The sequence below is a fragment of the Perca flavescens genome, chromosome 5 (assembly GCF_004354835.1).
Source record: "Perca flavescens isolate YP-PL-M2 chromosome 5, PFLA_1.0, whole genome shotgun sequence".
Taxonomy (NCBI): Eukaryota; Metazoa; Chordata; class Actinopteri; order Perciformes; family Percidae; genus Perca; species Perca flavescens.
Genome location: NC_041335.1, coordinates 11,755,893 through 11,773,240, shown reverse-complemented (window position 1 = coordinate 11,773,240; position 17,348 = coordinate 11,755,893). Strand labels below are relative to the sequence as shown.

Sequence of the window (17,348 nt, the reverse complement as noted above, 5' to 3'; positions counted from 1 at the left end):
GATTATGCTATATACATTTCATATAGTTGTACTTCAATTCTCTGTTGACAAATGCCTGTATATGGCTGCAACTAGCATTGTTCTTTAATTTCTTAATTAATTAACGTTTCTTTTGCATGGGGTGTAAATTGAGGATTAACTGCAAACATTATGTTGAATATTTCATATAAAAAAATCCTTTATGTCAATCGTTTGCTTTTATAGTGTCTCATTATGAACAAAAAGAGGACAGAATAGTTGAGCCAATAGGCTACAATGTAGCTGCAATGAACGTTTTCTTCTTATTAGGACCATCATTCAAATTGTCACAAAAAGCCACATTAAGTATATAAAATCACACACATCATGTGCAAACATTGGCCTAAACTGAAACAACCACACTATTCACTATAACATGTACACTGTTGAAATTAAAAAGGAAAAATCCCTTGGGTCGATCTTCACTGCCGTCTTTACCAAACCAGCTTGTAATACCGTAACAAAGGACAGACTTGATGGCCTCGTCATATGACACTTTCCTCATTCTAAATAACATAAGTAAGTGCAAAGCAGGGAGAGACGGAGCAACAGCGTGACAGGGGAGCTGAGCATCCACCAGTGTGATGCCAGACTAGCAGTGCCATCTCCATGTAATGCTCCAGGGACAGCTTTACTTAAGAGATCCAGGGCTATATAATCAGACCCCCAGCCTGTGATTAATGTTGCTCATCTGTCTTCGGGCCCATAGAGCTCGCTACAACTTAGCACAGCTCACCCAATATGCTGTTTACTGCACACTATTTTGCCCGCAGCCATGGAAATAAGTTGAATCCATTCCACCTAGAGAGCCGTGAGATGTGGAAGAAGCTAACATCCAACAAACTGTGAAAAACAGACTGCATGATTCCTGACTGTACTTAACGCCTAAGCCTTTGTGCCGTGCCAGGAGGATGTTTTGTTCCATTTCTGCAGCTCACCTTTTAAATGACATGTTTTGGAAAGCAAAAATAGTCTTACATGCAATCCGGCTCTAGTTTAACTGCCCCTCAAGTGAAGCAAGGCTGAGCAAAGGATGGATTTATGAAGCGTGCCAAGCATCTTCCAGTGCTAACATCATCAAAAGTACCTTCCTACCTGTCGGCACGCTGTATTAATGAGCTATTAGGTGTTCGTGGGTAAACAATTTACAGTGTTGGCTTATTTACCGCATGCTCAGGGAAAAGTGCATCTGGGTTGGGAGGCTCCTCACGCTAGGGAGCCCATCCATCTGCTGCCAACACCACACTATTCCTTCTACCACTTGGACAGATTTACACAAACCTTTTGTCGTTAGTCTGACGTGTCTATTTATTATGGGAAATACTTTTAACACAAAAGAACTGCACAGAGTGTTGTCCTACCCCTCTGCATCTAATTTACAAATTCTTTAAGTGGATTTAAAAGCAGCACAAGCTATAAGCATTCTTAAGGTACGTCCCTGAAAGAAAAAAAACGTACTGCATTCTAAATCAATACCAACAATTCTACTACGAGTCCATACATACAGTCTGTCGATGTGCGAAGTCAATAGTGCACTCCACATGCACTGAGCATCTAACAGCAGGCTTGAAACTGTAATGCTTAATTCAGGGGGATTATGGACAGCCCTGAGAAAACTGTATAAAGATAAAGATCAATCACCTCTGTGCTGGAGATTTTTTGAAGAGAGCATCATTCTTTAAGTTTAAGTACATGCAAACCCATCTCATGTCTCTCCTGCATGGAGAGTCACGATTCCCATTATGGAAGTGGTATAGAATGATGATTGATCAAATAAAAAACATGTTGAGCTTTAAACCTGGAATAAGTGATTGTTTGGGTGGCTGAACCTAACTGTAAACACTGAAATATTATCACGTTTTTTTGTTAGCATTCATGTGGAGTTGTGTTTCTGACTACCTAGTGATTCTAAGTTAAATATTCACTCTCCTTTTAGCTCTGCTTGGTCTCCACCATCTCCGGGGGAAATATCTGGCTCTTTAGCGGCTAAAAGTTTCATTATATTCACCAGCTAGTTGCTAACTTTGTCCGTTTGATGCTGAGCAGGTAGTGGTTAGTGGGTTTTTAGAGCGTTCAAAACCGATGTCTGCTGAGGCTGAAAATGATGCTGTGAGAGCAGTGAGACTCAAACCAAAACAGTAAGTAGTTGTAGGCCGAAAAACAAACCAAAGCGATTGGCTGAAAGAAGCTATAAAGCTCCGTCGAGCTGGCAGAAACAGCAGTCAGGTGATAATTCTCAGCGGGGTCAGCAATACAAGCGACCCCTTTCACATTACAAACACCTCAATTGACTCATTTTTTTATTATAAAAATACTGATTATAGCTGCTTTCATTCTTTACGTTTTCTACCTCTTGTGTGGCTTGCAACAATGACTGCAGAAATTTCTGTATAAGTGTATAAGCTACTGTATTGTCTTACCAAAGTCTTTGTGGGATGACATCCAGCCGATCTCCTTGAGGGAGACAATAGCCAACAAACCGGAGCCCACGAAGGAGCCAATCCCAGAGAAGAAAAAGAAGAGCCCCATGATGGCACTCTGCATGGACTTGGGGGCTGCAGAATAGGCAAACTCCAGACCTGCAACAAAGAGTTAAAAAACAGATATTTCTTGTGGAATATGTAGGGAATACAGATAGTTCAGGCTATTAACTGTACATGCTACAGCCACTGATAGTGTAATGTAGCCGGCAATATCATGCCATTTAGTCATGACACATACTGTCGATTTCATGTCTGTGACAGTGGTGCAAACAAGGTAACACTACTCAGGTATAATATCCGTCTTTATGCATTTATGTTACATGATGGGGTTTTGTTGACAGTGACTGTTTTCTTTTTAGTATATTGTATGTCAGACCAAAAAGGCTTCCTCGGCAGCTGCTTGGCAGCTAATTTTCCACCGTGGCACTGGTCTGTGGTGACATTGTTGGTTGGGTATCTACTCGGCTTGGTACTGGTCTCAGAATAAAATCTGGAGAACACATCACGAAGAATGTTCTGTGTGATGAAAGAAAGAAAGGGACTGAGAAAATGGGCAAGGGACCTCAGAGGAAGAAAGATGAGTAGGAAAGAAACATCAAATATGTTTCTTATTGGCAGAGAGATCTGTCTGCCAGCAAGCTGACATTGCTCATTTCATGGCACCTCAAACATGTGATTTTTAAAATGAGGCCCTATAGCTACATCTGTCTGGAGAGATTAGGGAGCTGCAGTTAAATATATTTGCCGTTTAAGGCCTTCCTTGGGGGGGGACATTGCACAAATTAATGTGACGAGCAGTTAGATACCTGCGCTAGTCGTGCAAAAAAAAAAGCTTCAGAAGAAAAGGAATAAGATAAGAGCATGGCAAACATAAGGTTATTACACAGTGGATAGCATGAATGACCTTTCAGAAAGTTACGATACATTTGTTTATATCCAAAGCTAACCTTTCGATAGCAAAAAAAAAAAAGCTATGCAAATCACAAGCTACTGCAAAGGTTTGTGAGGATCCTCAGATACAGCTCTGCCAAGTAAAGAGGACAGTATATTCAGACTTTATGTATATATATCTAGCTCTTGTCTGTCCGTGTCAACAATAATTTAAGGAAGAATCAAAATGAGCTTGAGCTTTCTTGACCATAGAGGCAGAAGTATTTGAGAAAAAGAGAAAAGAAGGGATTGAATTTGAAATGTATATATAATTCTTTCCACCCAAGGGCATTGTTGGAAGGGTGATTTTTCTTTCTCAGAAAATACATTTATCCTTTAACATTTTCAAAAGTGCAATAAATAACTAAAATGCAGTAAGGAATCATTTCGCAAACATATTTTGCATATTCTTAATGCCTTAAAGCAGACAAACTTGGGTGGTGTACAAGCAAAGAATTACCCATCGTCCTACAAGATGGGGGATTGCAGCGAGGAAGTTTGACGGCACCGGAGGTTTTACACAAATTTATTCAAACAGAAGAAGACGAAGGGAAAATACTCCTCTTAACCAGACATATGTCACAATTCTGTCAGCCAATTTTCCTTGAAGTAAGCCTTGTGGGATGGTATGGAGAGAGAGAGGGGAGAGTAAGTTTATTTTAAGGATCCCTATAGCTTTGTTATGTCTGGATTTGACTTTCATAGGGACCCTGATAGTTTTTGTGCAAATTCCAGTGTTTTAAAGGAGCCTTATAGAGTTCTGTTTAAAGGCTTTATAATACCCAAGATTATTAAACACATTTCAGTATCCATGGATTTTAAACCAAAAGATGACAAATGTGAAGGTTCATTCGTACAAACACCCTGCAGTGACTGGATCGGCTTGATAATCTTTCCACTGTGGTGAGGAGGAAAAAAAAACAGTCTTACATATTAATGGTTCAATCTTCATTCTTGATGTAGAAATAAAGTGAGTGCTATATAGAAGAGCCTACAACAGCATGACCCGTAGTAATAGGAGAATGACTCAATCATGGCTGCAGGTCTTAACAAACTCCAATCACTAAGATAAGTGAGGCCTGAAGCCTGAAGCCATGTTCATGACTCTAGAAGAAAAGACATAAAAAAGGAGAAAAGAAAAAAACTATAGACACACAACAGAGCGATAAACACAATGCAAGGCAGATTTCTGATGCTTCTTTATCACGTTCAGTGCATTTCTCACAGACACAAATTTCCCCTCTTTTAATAAAAGGAGAATATTGTTGCTGTTGCTTGCATTCTTGGCTCAGATTTTGCCGCCACTATTTCATATAACATTAGAGCAATTTCTCACTTTGTCACATTATTGTATTACTGGGGCAATGTGGCCTTACTTCTCATAGCGTTTAATGAAATGGCATTTCCTGTTTAGGTCAGGGCACACACAGACAACAAAAGAAGAAGAAGAAAGCTGGCTTGCAGCCGTTTTCAGCTGATAGCCTGAAAGTATCAAAAAGAAGTCTGCAGCTGTCACTTCCAACATGAACTATTCTGACCTGCTTTGATTCAAAGCTTTTATTTTTAATCATTTTCTGGAGAAGAATCGGGAATCTATTTCTCCGGGGGAAAGCAAACACTGCTACATTTCCAGTGAAGGATTATGGGTGGCCTCATATTGATGAGCATGTCTCTTTGAATAATTTTTACTGGGGTGAATCATGTGAGCAGCAACAGTGATCACACACACACACAAAAACACAAGCTTCCTTGTGAAAAAGTTGGTCCAAGTGCTTACAATTGTGACATTTTCAAATAATTTATCATATATTCTGTAAGTAGATAGAAGATTATATATCTATATAGCTTCTAAGGTCACAAAATAATTATTACAAAACTCAGGGCATTCCAGAAAGAATGAATGAATTTACCCAAGTCACACTCTAGGTGAGTCATGCAGATAGTTTTGGCTTATTGTGCCAAGGTTTTAAGCCATCTGCCTTTGGAACTTTGGCTGCCAACACACCAATGGAGATGAATCATATTGTGTCTGTGCTCTACAGTGAGAGATATTTTTGTTATACCCTTTACATCATGCAATATCTCTGGTTGTATTGGACCATTGTGAGTGATCTTGCAAATCAATGATGCACCCTCAATATGGTGTACTGATAATTAATATTCTGTGTATTCAAGTGTAATATGTCTCTGTGAACAGTGTGTCTGGGGTAGGGCGCTGATATGATAATTAAGAGTAGAACTTGCAATGCAGTGTATTGTGAGTACACAATGTGATTGTGTGTGGTAAATGTCAACACACACCGACCGGCTGAACACAGAGGTTAAAAGTTGATGTTACGTTAATTGTGTTGCCAATGTGATTATACCCTCAGGGACACATGGTACAGTGTAAAGTTGCATACGTGTGTGTCTACTGTACTGTATTTGTTCGGACAACAAGCAAAGGAAGCTGTGCGGATGGTCAGTGGCTGGAGCAAAGTCATAGCTTTTAATCATCACTTCATCACCTGACTGCTGTGCTAAATGAGACACAGGAGATGTCAAACAACTGTACCTGCAATGCTGGCAAAAATTTCGCTGATTCCTATCAGCACATATTGAGGCACTTGCCACCATATGGGTAAATCTGCCGCGTAGAAGACAACTTTGCCAAGCACCTGGTCAATGGTACCATTTGATTTGATGATCTCCAGGCGTTTGGTCTCCAAAATACCTGAGAGGGCAGACAGAAAGAAATGCACATGAGCGCAGTTAGCTGAGGGTAAATGTTAGAAATATTAGAAACACCACACACACACACACACACACACACACACACACACACACACACACACACACACACACACACACACACACACACACACACACACGTTATCAGCTAAAACTCTGCAACATACTAAAATAAAGAATAAATGCAAACAGGGCAGCGGGTGAACTTAAAGGCTTGTATATTTCAGTCAGGATGGAGAAACGCTTGTTTAAGTAGTCCATGACACCAACAAACAGCCTAACACTGTCAGAGTAAGAGGATTCAGTGACAGTCCATTAAGCATTTAACTAGGTTTAAGGGTACCCTACCACTTCATTAAGATCACATCTGCACGCTTCCATATTATGGCAGTTAGTAATGGAACAGTGCAGACGGTTCAATAATAAGAGCCAAGCAGTTGTCATCAATGGCTGCCTCCTCTTAAAAGCTTTATTCGATAGAGCTATTATCATGTAACCAGCGGCTATTTCCAGATAACTACCAGAGACAGCCTCCTATCATAACTACATTTAATGCTGTGTTTGAGAGGAGTTGAAGCCTTGTAATCCGGCTATCCTATAATACCAGCCGTCCATCTCGGGCAGTGTGGCCACTGGGCTGCCAAGAGCAAGATTCACACTATAAACACACACCCCTGCTTTTTTTCCTCCTCCTTGCTAAACATCACACATCAGACAGTGTGATCCCTGGCAACACTGCTCCAGCTTTTTGTAGAAAAAATAAAGATGCTTTTGGACACCTAAAAGCCATTGAGCTTTAACCAAAGCAGATTAGTATATACAGTTAAAATAATGTGATAAAACATGCTATAAAGAAAAGAAGAAAAAAAAAGCTTCAAAAGCAATGTCAGCGCAACTTTTCAGAGCTGGCCCCGGTATATGGTTGAAGTCTGGGATTGTTGTACACTGATGAAAAGCGGATCAGAAACACTGTCCGCTAGAAAGCGTGTCTTCAGCTGTCCCTTTGCACTACATGGGAAGTCTAGCTGTCCTTGCGCGACGCGTGTCAGTGAACACAATGGAAACCCAGTGAAATATCGCTGCACCAATGACATCATGAAGAACTCCTGCCGTTTGTTGCACATGGAGATGATGAAAGTGATTCTAACTCTGAACAGCAGCGGTGTGGCCAACGTTGGGGACGCAGAGTGGCGGGCTGACAGCGCAATGTGTCGGACTGGCTATTCTCTGGGCAAAGGATGCCACACTCGGTCATTCGCAACAATCCCATCTGTCAGTCTGTGAACACAACATAAGTTCAGCTAGTGGACAGATGCAGATAAGCACTGAGGACACACAGAAAGCCAGCTGAGGGAAATGCAATTCAAAAATGTAATAACAGTGTAAGGCAGCTCCCAGGAGTCAATGTGTGTAACTGAATTAATGTGAAGCAAGGCAATGCTGGGGATAAACAGCACACAGGCTCAACTCAAATTATTCTTGGATGAATAATTGTTTAAATTAGGTGCAGATACAATAACAATAATAATGTATCTCAATAACTCATTTTACAAAGTACACTGCTGTACAGGTTTGATCCACTCGTCTGATTTGTCTCCTAAAATCCTGGTCAGAACTTTGTTGCACAGCAGTTGTGTATTCACCTACTGTTCTGTGACCAATGGCCACACCACTGCACCATCATAAACCCTTTCTCTCCACTCCCAGGACTGAAAATTACTTTCTGCAATATTCAGAATGCATTGCCTGAATTCAAATGCAGGGATTGCACTCTTTCAAGAAGCCAAATGGAAAAGTAAATACCTAAATAGCTTTGGAACATCAGAAAATGAACATGTTAGAGCACCTTTCCCTCCAGGAATGCTCATGTCCTCTGAAAAGAAATTGTTACTTTAAACCGAAAACGTAGACACATTAGATTTAGTTAAAAGACCTTTTAACATATGTCTCTGATTGAAAAGGATGTTTTTGATGGGCGAAGTCAGGCTTTATTAACATGCTAGAATTTAGGAAGACTCTCCCTCGAAAAACTTTCTCATCTCTTCTTCTCCATGTTAATTTAAAATAAGGCACAAGGATGAGAGTTGAGTCCAGCACCCTTTCCTCTCTCTTACACAAAACACACAAAGAGATAGGACTGCACGATATTAGGAAACTATCTAATTGCGATTATTTTTGACTGATATTGCGATTGCGATATGATTAACGATATTGGAGGGAATGACCATTTTTCTATCATTATTCTCATTTTCTTTGAAAGAAAAATAAAATAAATGATTGAAGTGTGAGTTTTTGCGAGATTTTTTCTTTAGTCTGTAGGATACGATTAGTAGGCAGCACCACAATACTTTATTTTAGAATGGTTTGACACATATTTTGCCTTTAACAAATACTGCGCTCCACCCCCTACCTCCCCCGCGATTTGAATATTGCACTAGTTCATATTGTGATTTCGATAAAATTGCGATTACTTGTGCAGCCTTACAAAGAGACCCCACACAGATTGTTAGGTGGGTAATCTATGAATCATACATTTGGTCTACATATACTCATCACTTAATGCCACTAGTAATATGTGAACTTGGATTTGAGCTGATTAAAAAGGCTCTTGGTGTCATAAGGTGAGCTTTTAACATATATGAAAAATGTAATGCTTCTTTTTAAGACTGACATTGATCCACAATTAAATACCGTGTTTTAGACGTACAGTATTGGTCTGTTGACCATGTGGCCTTTTACACATTCTCATGCCAGATGACTGTAAAGAGACAATAATTACTAACTTTATTATGCAGATGAGGATTCAGAGAACTATCTTTAAGAACTTATTTGGATCCAGTGTTCTTGTTGCAAAGAAACTTGATAGGATCTGTGTGCAGCATGCACATGCACACACACACACACACACACACACACACAAAATTGCTTTTCCGATGTGGACTCAATAAGCACTTAGTAAAATCATTTGAAACAATGAACAGGGCTGCCCAGACCTCTAATAGCTGCTTTAAGGGTTCATTTCAATAATGACACAGCTAATCACAACAGATCATTTGCTGTATTTAAAACGTTGAACTTCTGTAGATTTGTTAGTCCCCAATTTATCTTCATTTTAATTTGTATAAAAGACAATATTTATTAAACTCACAATAGAATGTAATTATCACACACAATTGTTGTCAAATGTGATTCAGTGCATCGTTAACAGTCAATTGGAAATCTGGTTGAAGCGCACCAGTCAATATCTAGAAGGTCACTAACAAGAGAACATGTTCATATTCTATGTGACGGATGTATTGTGCATCCGACAAAGGGCAGGGGTTGTGGAAAATATAATGTGCATTGATTCTCAGGAGTGTTACTGATTTGCTTTCTTCCTGCCTCCAGGCTTGTCTCTCTCAAAGCATTTCACCCTGCATGTATCAATACAGCAGCTCCTGCCTGACCGGCCTGGCTGAGACTTTATTTTCCAAAATAAGTCACAGTGTAGAAGTGAATACGACTAAGCAGCACTCTGCTCCTGAGCAGTAAGATGCCACAGCTCCCCCTGTGCTCTACAGGGAGAGGGAAAAAAAACAAGGCAAAACTCTGTTTTGATTCAGGGACAATTAATACATCTGTGACAGACCATCTGCTGAGTCTCACAATAATGAAATACAGTAAAGGCAATCATTAGTTAAAAAAAAATACCTGTAAATCATACTTAGAGCAGATCAGCAACAATATTGTATCCTCGCTGTTGGACAGGAACTGACGTATTAGTATTAGGTTTCAAAAGCTCCTACAAAAACAGTATTTCAAATCAAATTACATGATGTAGCTGTGGCACTACAGCCGCATTGCTCGTTGTCTTGGAAGCACCGATTGCATGTGGCATTTACCACGAGCGCTAACTTGGTTATTTCATTTGTGTTCATGTGGCCTACTTATGTGACAGCATAGAGAACGTGTCTGTTGTTGTACGCACTCACCCGCTGCCACGGCTGACCACATAACAAAGAACATCCCCACTGCGATCCTCTTCAGAGAGGAAGGCAGCAGGCCGCGGCGTTTCAGGATGGGGTCCACCACTTTGTCCTTCAGGGGAATCAGCATAAGGATGAGCACTGCGTCAAACATGGTGAGCCAGGCGGCAGGGAAGTGGAACGTCATCTGGGGGATCCAGAGGAGAAAAGATGAGGTAAAACAACAAAGCATGACAAACTACGGAGAATGTCAGTGCATTCCAACACAGATCACAAGTGTTTGTGTGCACATGAGTGTGCATGTGTGTGAGTGTGTGTACTTGATATGGCTTGATATTGCTTTGGCACCCCCAGGTGGTAAAAACCAAACATTGTGAAATGAAAAATATTTATTCAGTTCCCAGTAAAGAAAGCACACAGGAAATAAATACAATACAAATCAATACATTAAAAGTAAGTAAAATAGTAGTAAGTAAATAGTTATATAGTTAATAGAGTTATTTTTGTTGTTGTTAGTTCCATTATCATAAGTAGTAGTATTGTTTTGTTACATGCTTATACATGAAATGTGTAGTGGCATATAGGACTAAGTGTACCTGACTGAAATCAAAATAAAAGTTTTCAGCAGAAATTCAAAACATATAGTACCATAAAGTGTAATTTATGAAAGGAATAATTACACTGTGCAATCAGACTGGATCAAATATCAATCAGAAAGGAAATCCATTGTGCGCACACAAAGTACCTACAAGTTAAGGCGATATCTCGTTGAGTGAGCGATGAAAGACTGCAAACTGCTGGAGATGTGTTTTTTGCAATTCAAATTCCAAGTGCCATCTGAGCTCCTGATGTGTCTCTGGTTTAACACTTCTGATAGCATCATTTATTCTCAAACTGAATTTCCATTTCTCGGAATAACCGCTGGCAATCTATACGCAGCTCCATAGAGAGTGTTTTCCTCCCTTATGTGTGCATTATCATATTCAAAATGATAGAAAGTTCTAAGGGAGACTTTCTTTTTTGCCAAGGAAAGCCTGGTATGAATGACGGTGGTGTCCCAACAGACCCCAGGCCTGTGGTGGGCAATGACGTTCTGCTTTTTCTACTTCCCCTTTTTCTACTGGACCACATACATCCTGTATGCATATACTAGTCATAGAGGTTGGCAGCCACTTCTCTATATGCATCATATATGATACCATAAAGATAAATGAAAGGGTAGTTTTAAATTTAAAGTTAATTACGTGTACAAATACCTCACAAAATGTCGTTCAACCCATTACGAATGCAAATGATACATAGCACGTTCACGGAGACATGAAGCACATGCTGGTACATTAGAGGAGTAATGTCAGGATCTAATTACAACACATTCATTCACTCCTGCCTCCCATTGCCAGGCATTATAATTAGTATGGGCTCTGTTTGAGGGAAGAGACAGTGTTTGTTCAGCTTTGCAAATGTGTCAGGTGAGGTGAGGGAGCAAATCACGGAGGCATCTAATCTCACTTCCCTTTTGATGTGGAGAAGTTTCGAGGCTGGTAGCTGAAAAGGCTTAGTTTCGTTTTTTGATGCTAGATAAACAGTATGTGAAAAAAATTCCAATACAGTTTTTAAACACAGTTAACCGCAGAAGGATATGAGTAAACAGAACTATGTCAGACCATTTCAGTGTCACAGGTCTCATACAGTCATGTGAAAAAATTAGGACACCCATGCTAAAGTTGACTAAAAAGAGCAATAAGAAAAATAATCTTTTGGAAATTGATCTTAATGCCTTAATTAAAAAAAATGAGAAAGAAATCGATATATTATTCATTCACAAAGAAAATATGTTTCCTTAAAGATTGGATTTTTCCTTATTTTTTAATTAAGGCATTAAGATTAATGTGCAAAAGATAATTTTTTTTATTCCTCTTTTTAGTCAACTTTAGCATGGGTGTCCTACTTTTTTCACATGACATGACATGTACATATTATAGTGAAATGTAAAAATATACATAAAGTATGTATACAGTATGTCATGTGTGTGTGCCACATATACAGCACTAGGTTAGATTGTGTGGTTTACAGTCAAGTGTATCACTTCACATTTCCATGAAGTCAGTGTACTTCACTATCACCTCGAGCCTGCCTGCTCAAAAAGAACTGGTGTCCTACTAAACATTCTAGACATTCCCAATCACTTTTAAACCTTTGATTTTTGAGGAGTCGTATATCAGTGATGGAACTGAGGGGGATTCAGTCGTCAACTCCACCCAGGACATAACATACAATCAGTCAGAGGGAGACACAGGTAGAGCAGCAACACTAATCAGGAAGAATCAGTTGGAGGCGCTGCTGTGGAGAGGTGCAGTCACAGCCAGGTTGTTAATCTGCGAGGTATTAGTCTGCCACGTAAAGTTCTGACTTAATCCCCACAGCATTACCAACCGTTGCTGATGCCTCTAGCTGTTGCCTACCATTGTGTGTCAGTGACCTACTGGCTCCTTTAGTTTTAGCAGGGAAAAAAAAAAAAAATCTAGTTCAAACCTACTGATGTGGAGACAGGTTAGAGCTCTAAACGGGTATGTTTAACTCAATGGAATTATACAGTAGCTGCATGTCACCACACTGCAAATATATGTTTTTTTTTTAATTAAACAAGAAACACGTACTTGGAGCGAGAGTGTCTCCACTTTCTATTACCTTTTGGGGGTCATCAGTGATGTTCGAGGGACTATTAGGAATCCTCAGATGGAGGCCCTGCAGGATGTACGTCGTCTGCATCTGCGACACAATAAAGAGATTAGAGTCTCAGCATGAGGTAATTCTCCACTTTAAGACCACCAGGGTGCCTGGTGTAAAACCGCTCTTCTCCAATGTTGAAAAGGAAAAAAGCATTCCCTCGTATTAAAAAAACAATGCACGTGCATATCTGCATCCAGAAAGCTATTTCCACATTTAAGTCCTTCATATTTTTCCTCTTGTGTGAAACACGGCTCATAAATTGTGATTCAAATTTAAAATCGGTTGCCCTTACCTGGAAGTACACAGTCCAGTATGGGATAAGGGCGAAAAACACTGGGAGGATTTTCAACAGGGATTTCACTTCCTCTACTTTCTCTTCTGGATATTTGCCTCCATAGGTCACTTTGGCACTGTCTAGCAGCGTTGGTTTATTGCTTCAGGGGAATAAGAGAGAAAAATCACCATCATCATCATCATCATCTAAAGCTACAGTATGACTGATGACATGAAATAAACACGTAAATAAATAAACAAAAACAGAATACACTAGAATTATTCTAAACTCTTGAAGTGCGAGACTTAATCAGCCTCTTTTGTGAACATCTTACTCTTAAATAAAAGCACTTCTAGAGGTAGGAAAGAAACTTTATTCTAAAGCCTATAATCCACATCTCTGGAGAAAATGTCTTAATATGGAATTCTTGAAAGGCTGCAGGATTGGCCAATTTAAAATATTCAATGTCAAGTTTCTGAACCAATTGCGCTGCTTTGGTTCAAAGTCAAGTCAAGTCAAAGTCACTTGAGAATAACTTTTCACCATAGGGAATGAAGATGAATGCCCGGACCAGTGGAAAGGAAAGAACTAATCAGGGGGCTCAAGGGCGGCTTTAACATAAAGGTCTACCAACAACACCTTCTTCATCCCACTACACTTTGCCTTGAACAAAAATACTGGCTTTGCAGTTGGAAAGAGCCTTCCCATTGAAATTGATGATTGCTTTGCTACACCACAGTTACTGTGAGCGTGCTGTTTGTCATTGAGGAAATTACTTTACCACTTTTACTGCCTGACAATACAGTTTTATGTCATCTTTTTCCCATCACAACAATAAATGCTCTAAAATGTCTGTCACACATAAGTGACATGGCGCTCTCACCGGAGCAGATTAGGCTCCTTTGGTTTCTTGGAACAGCAGGCGAAGCCCAGGATCTTGAACATATCTGTGAAGGCGCTGCCATCAGCAGGCTTGGTGATGAACACAGTATGTCCCAGGAGAAAGACCAGGAAGGACACCCCGAGGCACACAGTGGGAACGATGTAGCCGATTTCAAAGCCAACGTTTTGCTGGATGTAGGCCACGCCTCCCAGAGACAGGATGGCTCCTAAATTGATGCACCAGTAGAACCAGTTGAAGAATCTGCGCGTGGCCTCTGGTCCTCGGTCTTTGACCTAAGATCACAGGACAGGACGACAGCAAACGATCACATCATTGTATGTTGGTCACACATGCAGGGAGAATGTTAAAAAAAAAAATTCTCATAGAAAAGACTTTGAACTCTGAACATCGCTACAGCTGTATTTCATACCAGTTGTCAACTAGCCGCATTGGTCAGCTATACAGGAAGTGTACTCATATTCATGTTTTTAAAGTCACATGAGGGAAATAATTTCAGGAAGACCAAAGCTTGTATTTAAAAGGCAGTTGCCTTAGGCAACCAGACTAAATGTATTCCATAAACTGCACTGATAAAGAGGAACAATGGTCACATGCTGAAACTGACAGGGATTAGACGTCACATGAAAATTACTGTATTTAGTGTGATAATAATTATTAGTGAAATCTTTTTGCAGCCCTATGGTTGCATGGAATGGCTCGAGAGCCATATGAAATTGGTAGAAGACAAGAGAGGGAGGATTCTTTTATATAACGTAGGTGAAGGATAACTAAAATAAACAGCAACTTGTTTATTCTTATTTTGCTTACAGAATTTGCTATGAAAGTCTAAACCATTGGCTTACCAAAACTGCAATGAATTCTATGCAAGCAAATAATATTATTCTCCTAATGGCACTGATGCAGTGCAGATGCAGTTATCCCTGTGGAGGAAAAGATTGTATCAATGCGTGATGAAGTGGATATGTCTTTTATATATAAGAACCAAAGATGCAGCGGTACAGCCACAATTAACTATTGGGGAGATAATGTCACAGCGTTCCCAAGCCAATGCTGAGAATAAATCTTTCTGGGGTTCCTCTTTGCCGAATGAAAGAAAAAAAAGAAAAAAGAAAAAAAGAAGCATTACAATCAAACTGACCACTTGATTGCCATGGGATACCAAAAACTCCATTTTAATACCTTTTAAAATAATGCGTACAAAGAGCAGGGTCCTTTTATAGCTTCTACATTTGGTTTTGACACAAGATCAATCAGAGTAAGTGGTTGTGTTCCCTCCAGCCTTTACTCATGTCAAGACAAGACAAACATCTAATTTACTATCTTGTTTCAGTGTTGACCCTCCATCAAATACAGAATATGATCAGGAAGTATGGCTCATAGGCTGATAGACATTACATTCTGCAGTGACTCATAAAAAGGACAAAAAAGGGAGACGGTTGCCTACCCTCTGCTTTAATTTCCTCTATCCACCACCAGCTGCCTACGCAGATGCTTTAGCAGCCCCGGTAATACTGTAACTTCATGATTACTATGATCACGGTGCATATTAATTTAAAAAAAAAAAAAAAAAAAAAAAAAACTACTCACAACATTGACTATGGCAATTTTCACACTGTAAGGGTGAGCAATTGCTTTTTTTGAAAGAAATCAAGCCACATTAACAGAAGCCGAGCAAATTTCAAGTGCTAACAGCTCCCGCTGCCACTTGTGTAGGATTTTCAGCTTGAGAATTTGTGGGAAAATGCAGTTCATATTACATCTTTAGCAAAGAAAGTAACATGTTTTGTCAACTTGTATAATGACTTTTTGCTTGACAATCTCTGGCACCGGCTACACGTAGCTGATTTATTCCATAGATTGTTGTGTGTCGCTGTAACATGTACCCATTTCTGTGCTTCTCTTTTGTTTCCTCACAATGTATGGATTTTGCTTGATGTTGTGTATTGTGTTTGTGATCAAAAGGGGGCATTGAAGGAAAGGTGAAAATCTTGTAATGAGCGTAGTAAGCTCAAGAACTAATCATATTCAGCCGGCCAGTCCCCTTTGAAAAGGTTTTATCCTCTCATGGTTAGATTATTTTCAAAAACAATAACCCCATTAATGAACTTTCCCCATGACTACGAATGCTTCTTGTAGAGGGACTGACATTATTCTGTCACCAAACCAACAGATGTGTTGTGTTTCACTTCTTATTACTACCCAAGTATAATTCAAGGCATTGTTTTTAAGTGTTTGTGTACATTACTGAATGAGAGAAAGAGGGATTGTCAAAGTCTCTACATTATGCTCTAAAATGTCAACTTTATAATGGAAATACTTATAAGTGGCCATGACGATGAAGGACATGTCTAAGTGAACTGCCATGGTGTAACACAAATCCCATGACATGTCTGACCTCCATGATGTCACACTGCATACCCAATCTTATACACGGGCCTATGTCAGAAGACAAATCTCCATGTCTACTTTCAGCATTCCTTATTAACAGACTTTGAGATCTGAAAGTAATATTGTTCATACTCTACCTGATCTGCCCCAAAGGGAGTGATGTTGGACTTCACAGTACCCACGCCTAATGCAATTAAAAAAAGTCCACTGTAGACTACTGGGCCACAATATGGGTTACGGATGGGGCAGGTTACATTGCTTGGAGGGGTACTGTTTGTGCTCAGACACTCAGCAGGTTGCACAGGAAACGCCACCTCATCTCCACACATTTGTATCCTGGTGTCTTCATTCGAAATAAAAGGGAAAAATAGCATGCCAAGAAAATATAGGATCAAACTCGAAACTATTGTCCAGAATTTTCCAAGGTATGCATCCGCCAACCAGCCTCCAAATGGTGAAATTAGGTAAGTAACTCCCATGAACATCAGGGGTGCCTGGCTCGCCTGAGTGCCCTCCCAATAAAAGGGATTACTAGTGAGAAAAAGGACCAGATTAGATGTGATGCCGTAGAATGCAATCCTTTCTAACGATTCAGCCAGCAGGACGGCTGCACATGCTAGTCTTCTTCCCTGGAAAACTGAAGGAGGTGAAGGTCTGCTCACAGAACCTGAGTCCAGTAGAGGGGTGCTCTCACTGGCATCCTTGTTGTTAGCCATTCTCAGCCAATTTAATGGTTTAGGTTCTTCTTGATTAGTAAGAGTTTAAGCCTGTAAAGAAAATACAGAGAAGGTTAAACAAACGTTGTCATCACTGTTTACACAGAGAAAACAGCTAACGTTAGCTTACAGAACTTACATCTGATGTCCAAGAGCCCCCTTCCTCGTCATATACGACAATACAGACACTTTGTAAGTAAGCTAGCTTTA

At 39.9% G+C, this 17,348-nt stretch overlaps 1 protein-coding gene across 1 annotated transcript in view; it reads right to left on the bottom strand.

Annotated features, from left to right (window-relative positions):
* Positions 1–17,348, bottom strand: part of slc15a4 (solute carrier family 15 member 4) — a 28,402-nt gene that overhangs the window by 10,508 nt on the left and 546 nt on the right. The window contains exons 2-8 of the mRNA XM_028578182.1: positions 16,560–17,189; positions 14,014–14,306; positions 13,149–13,290; positions 12,815–12,895; positions 10,133–10,313; positions 5,986–6,144; positions 2,439–2,597 (exon numbers count right to left, since the gene is read on the bottom strand). Of these exons, the coding sequence (XP_028433983.1) occupies positions 2,439–2,597; positions 5,986–6,144; positions 10,133–10,313; positions 12,815–12,895; positions 13,149–13,290; positions 14,014–14,306; positions 16,560–17,138 (1,594 nt within the window). The 5' untranslated portion in view covers positions 17,139–17,189. The remainder of the gene's footprint in view (positions 1–2,438; positions 2,598–5,985; positions 6,145–10,132; positions 10,314–12,814; positions 12,896–13,148; positions 13,291–14,013; positions 14,307–16,559; positions 17,190–17,348) is intronic.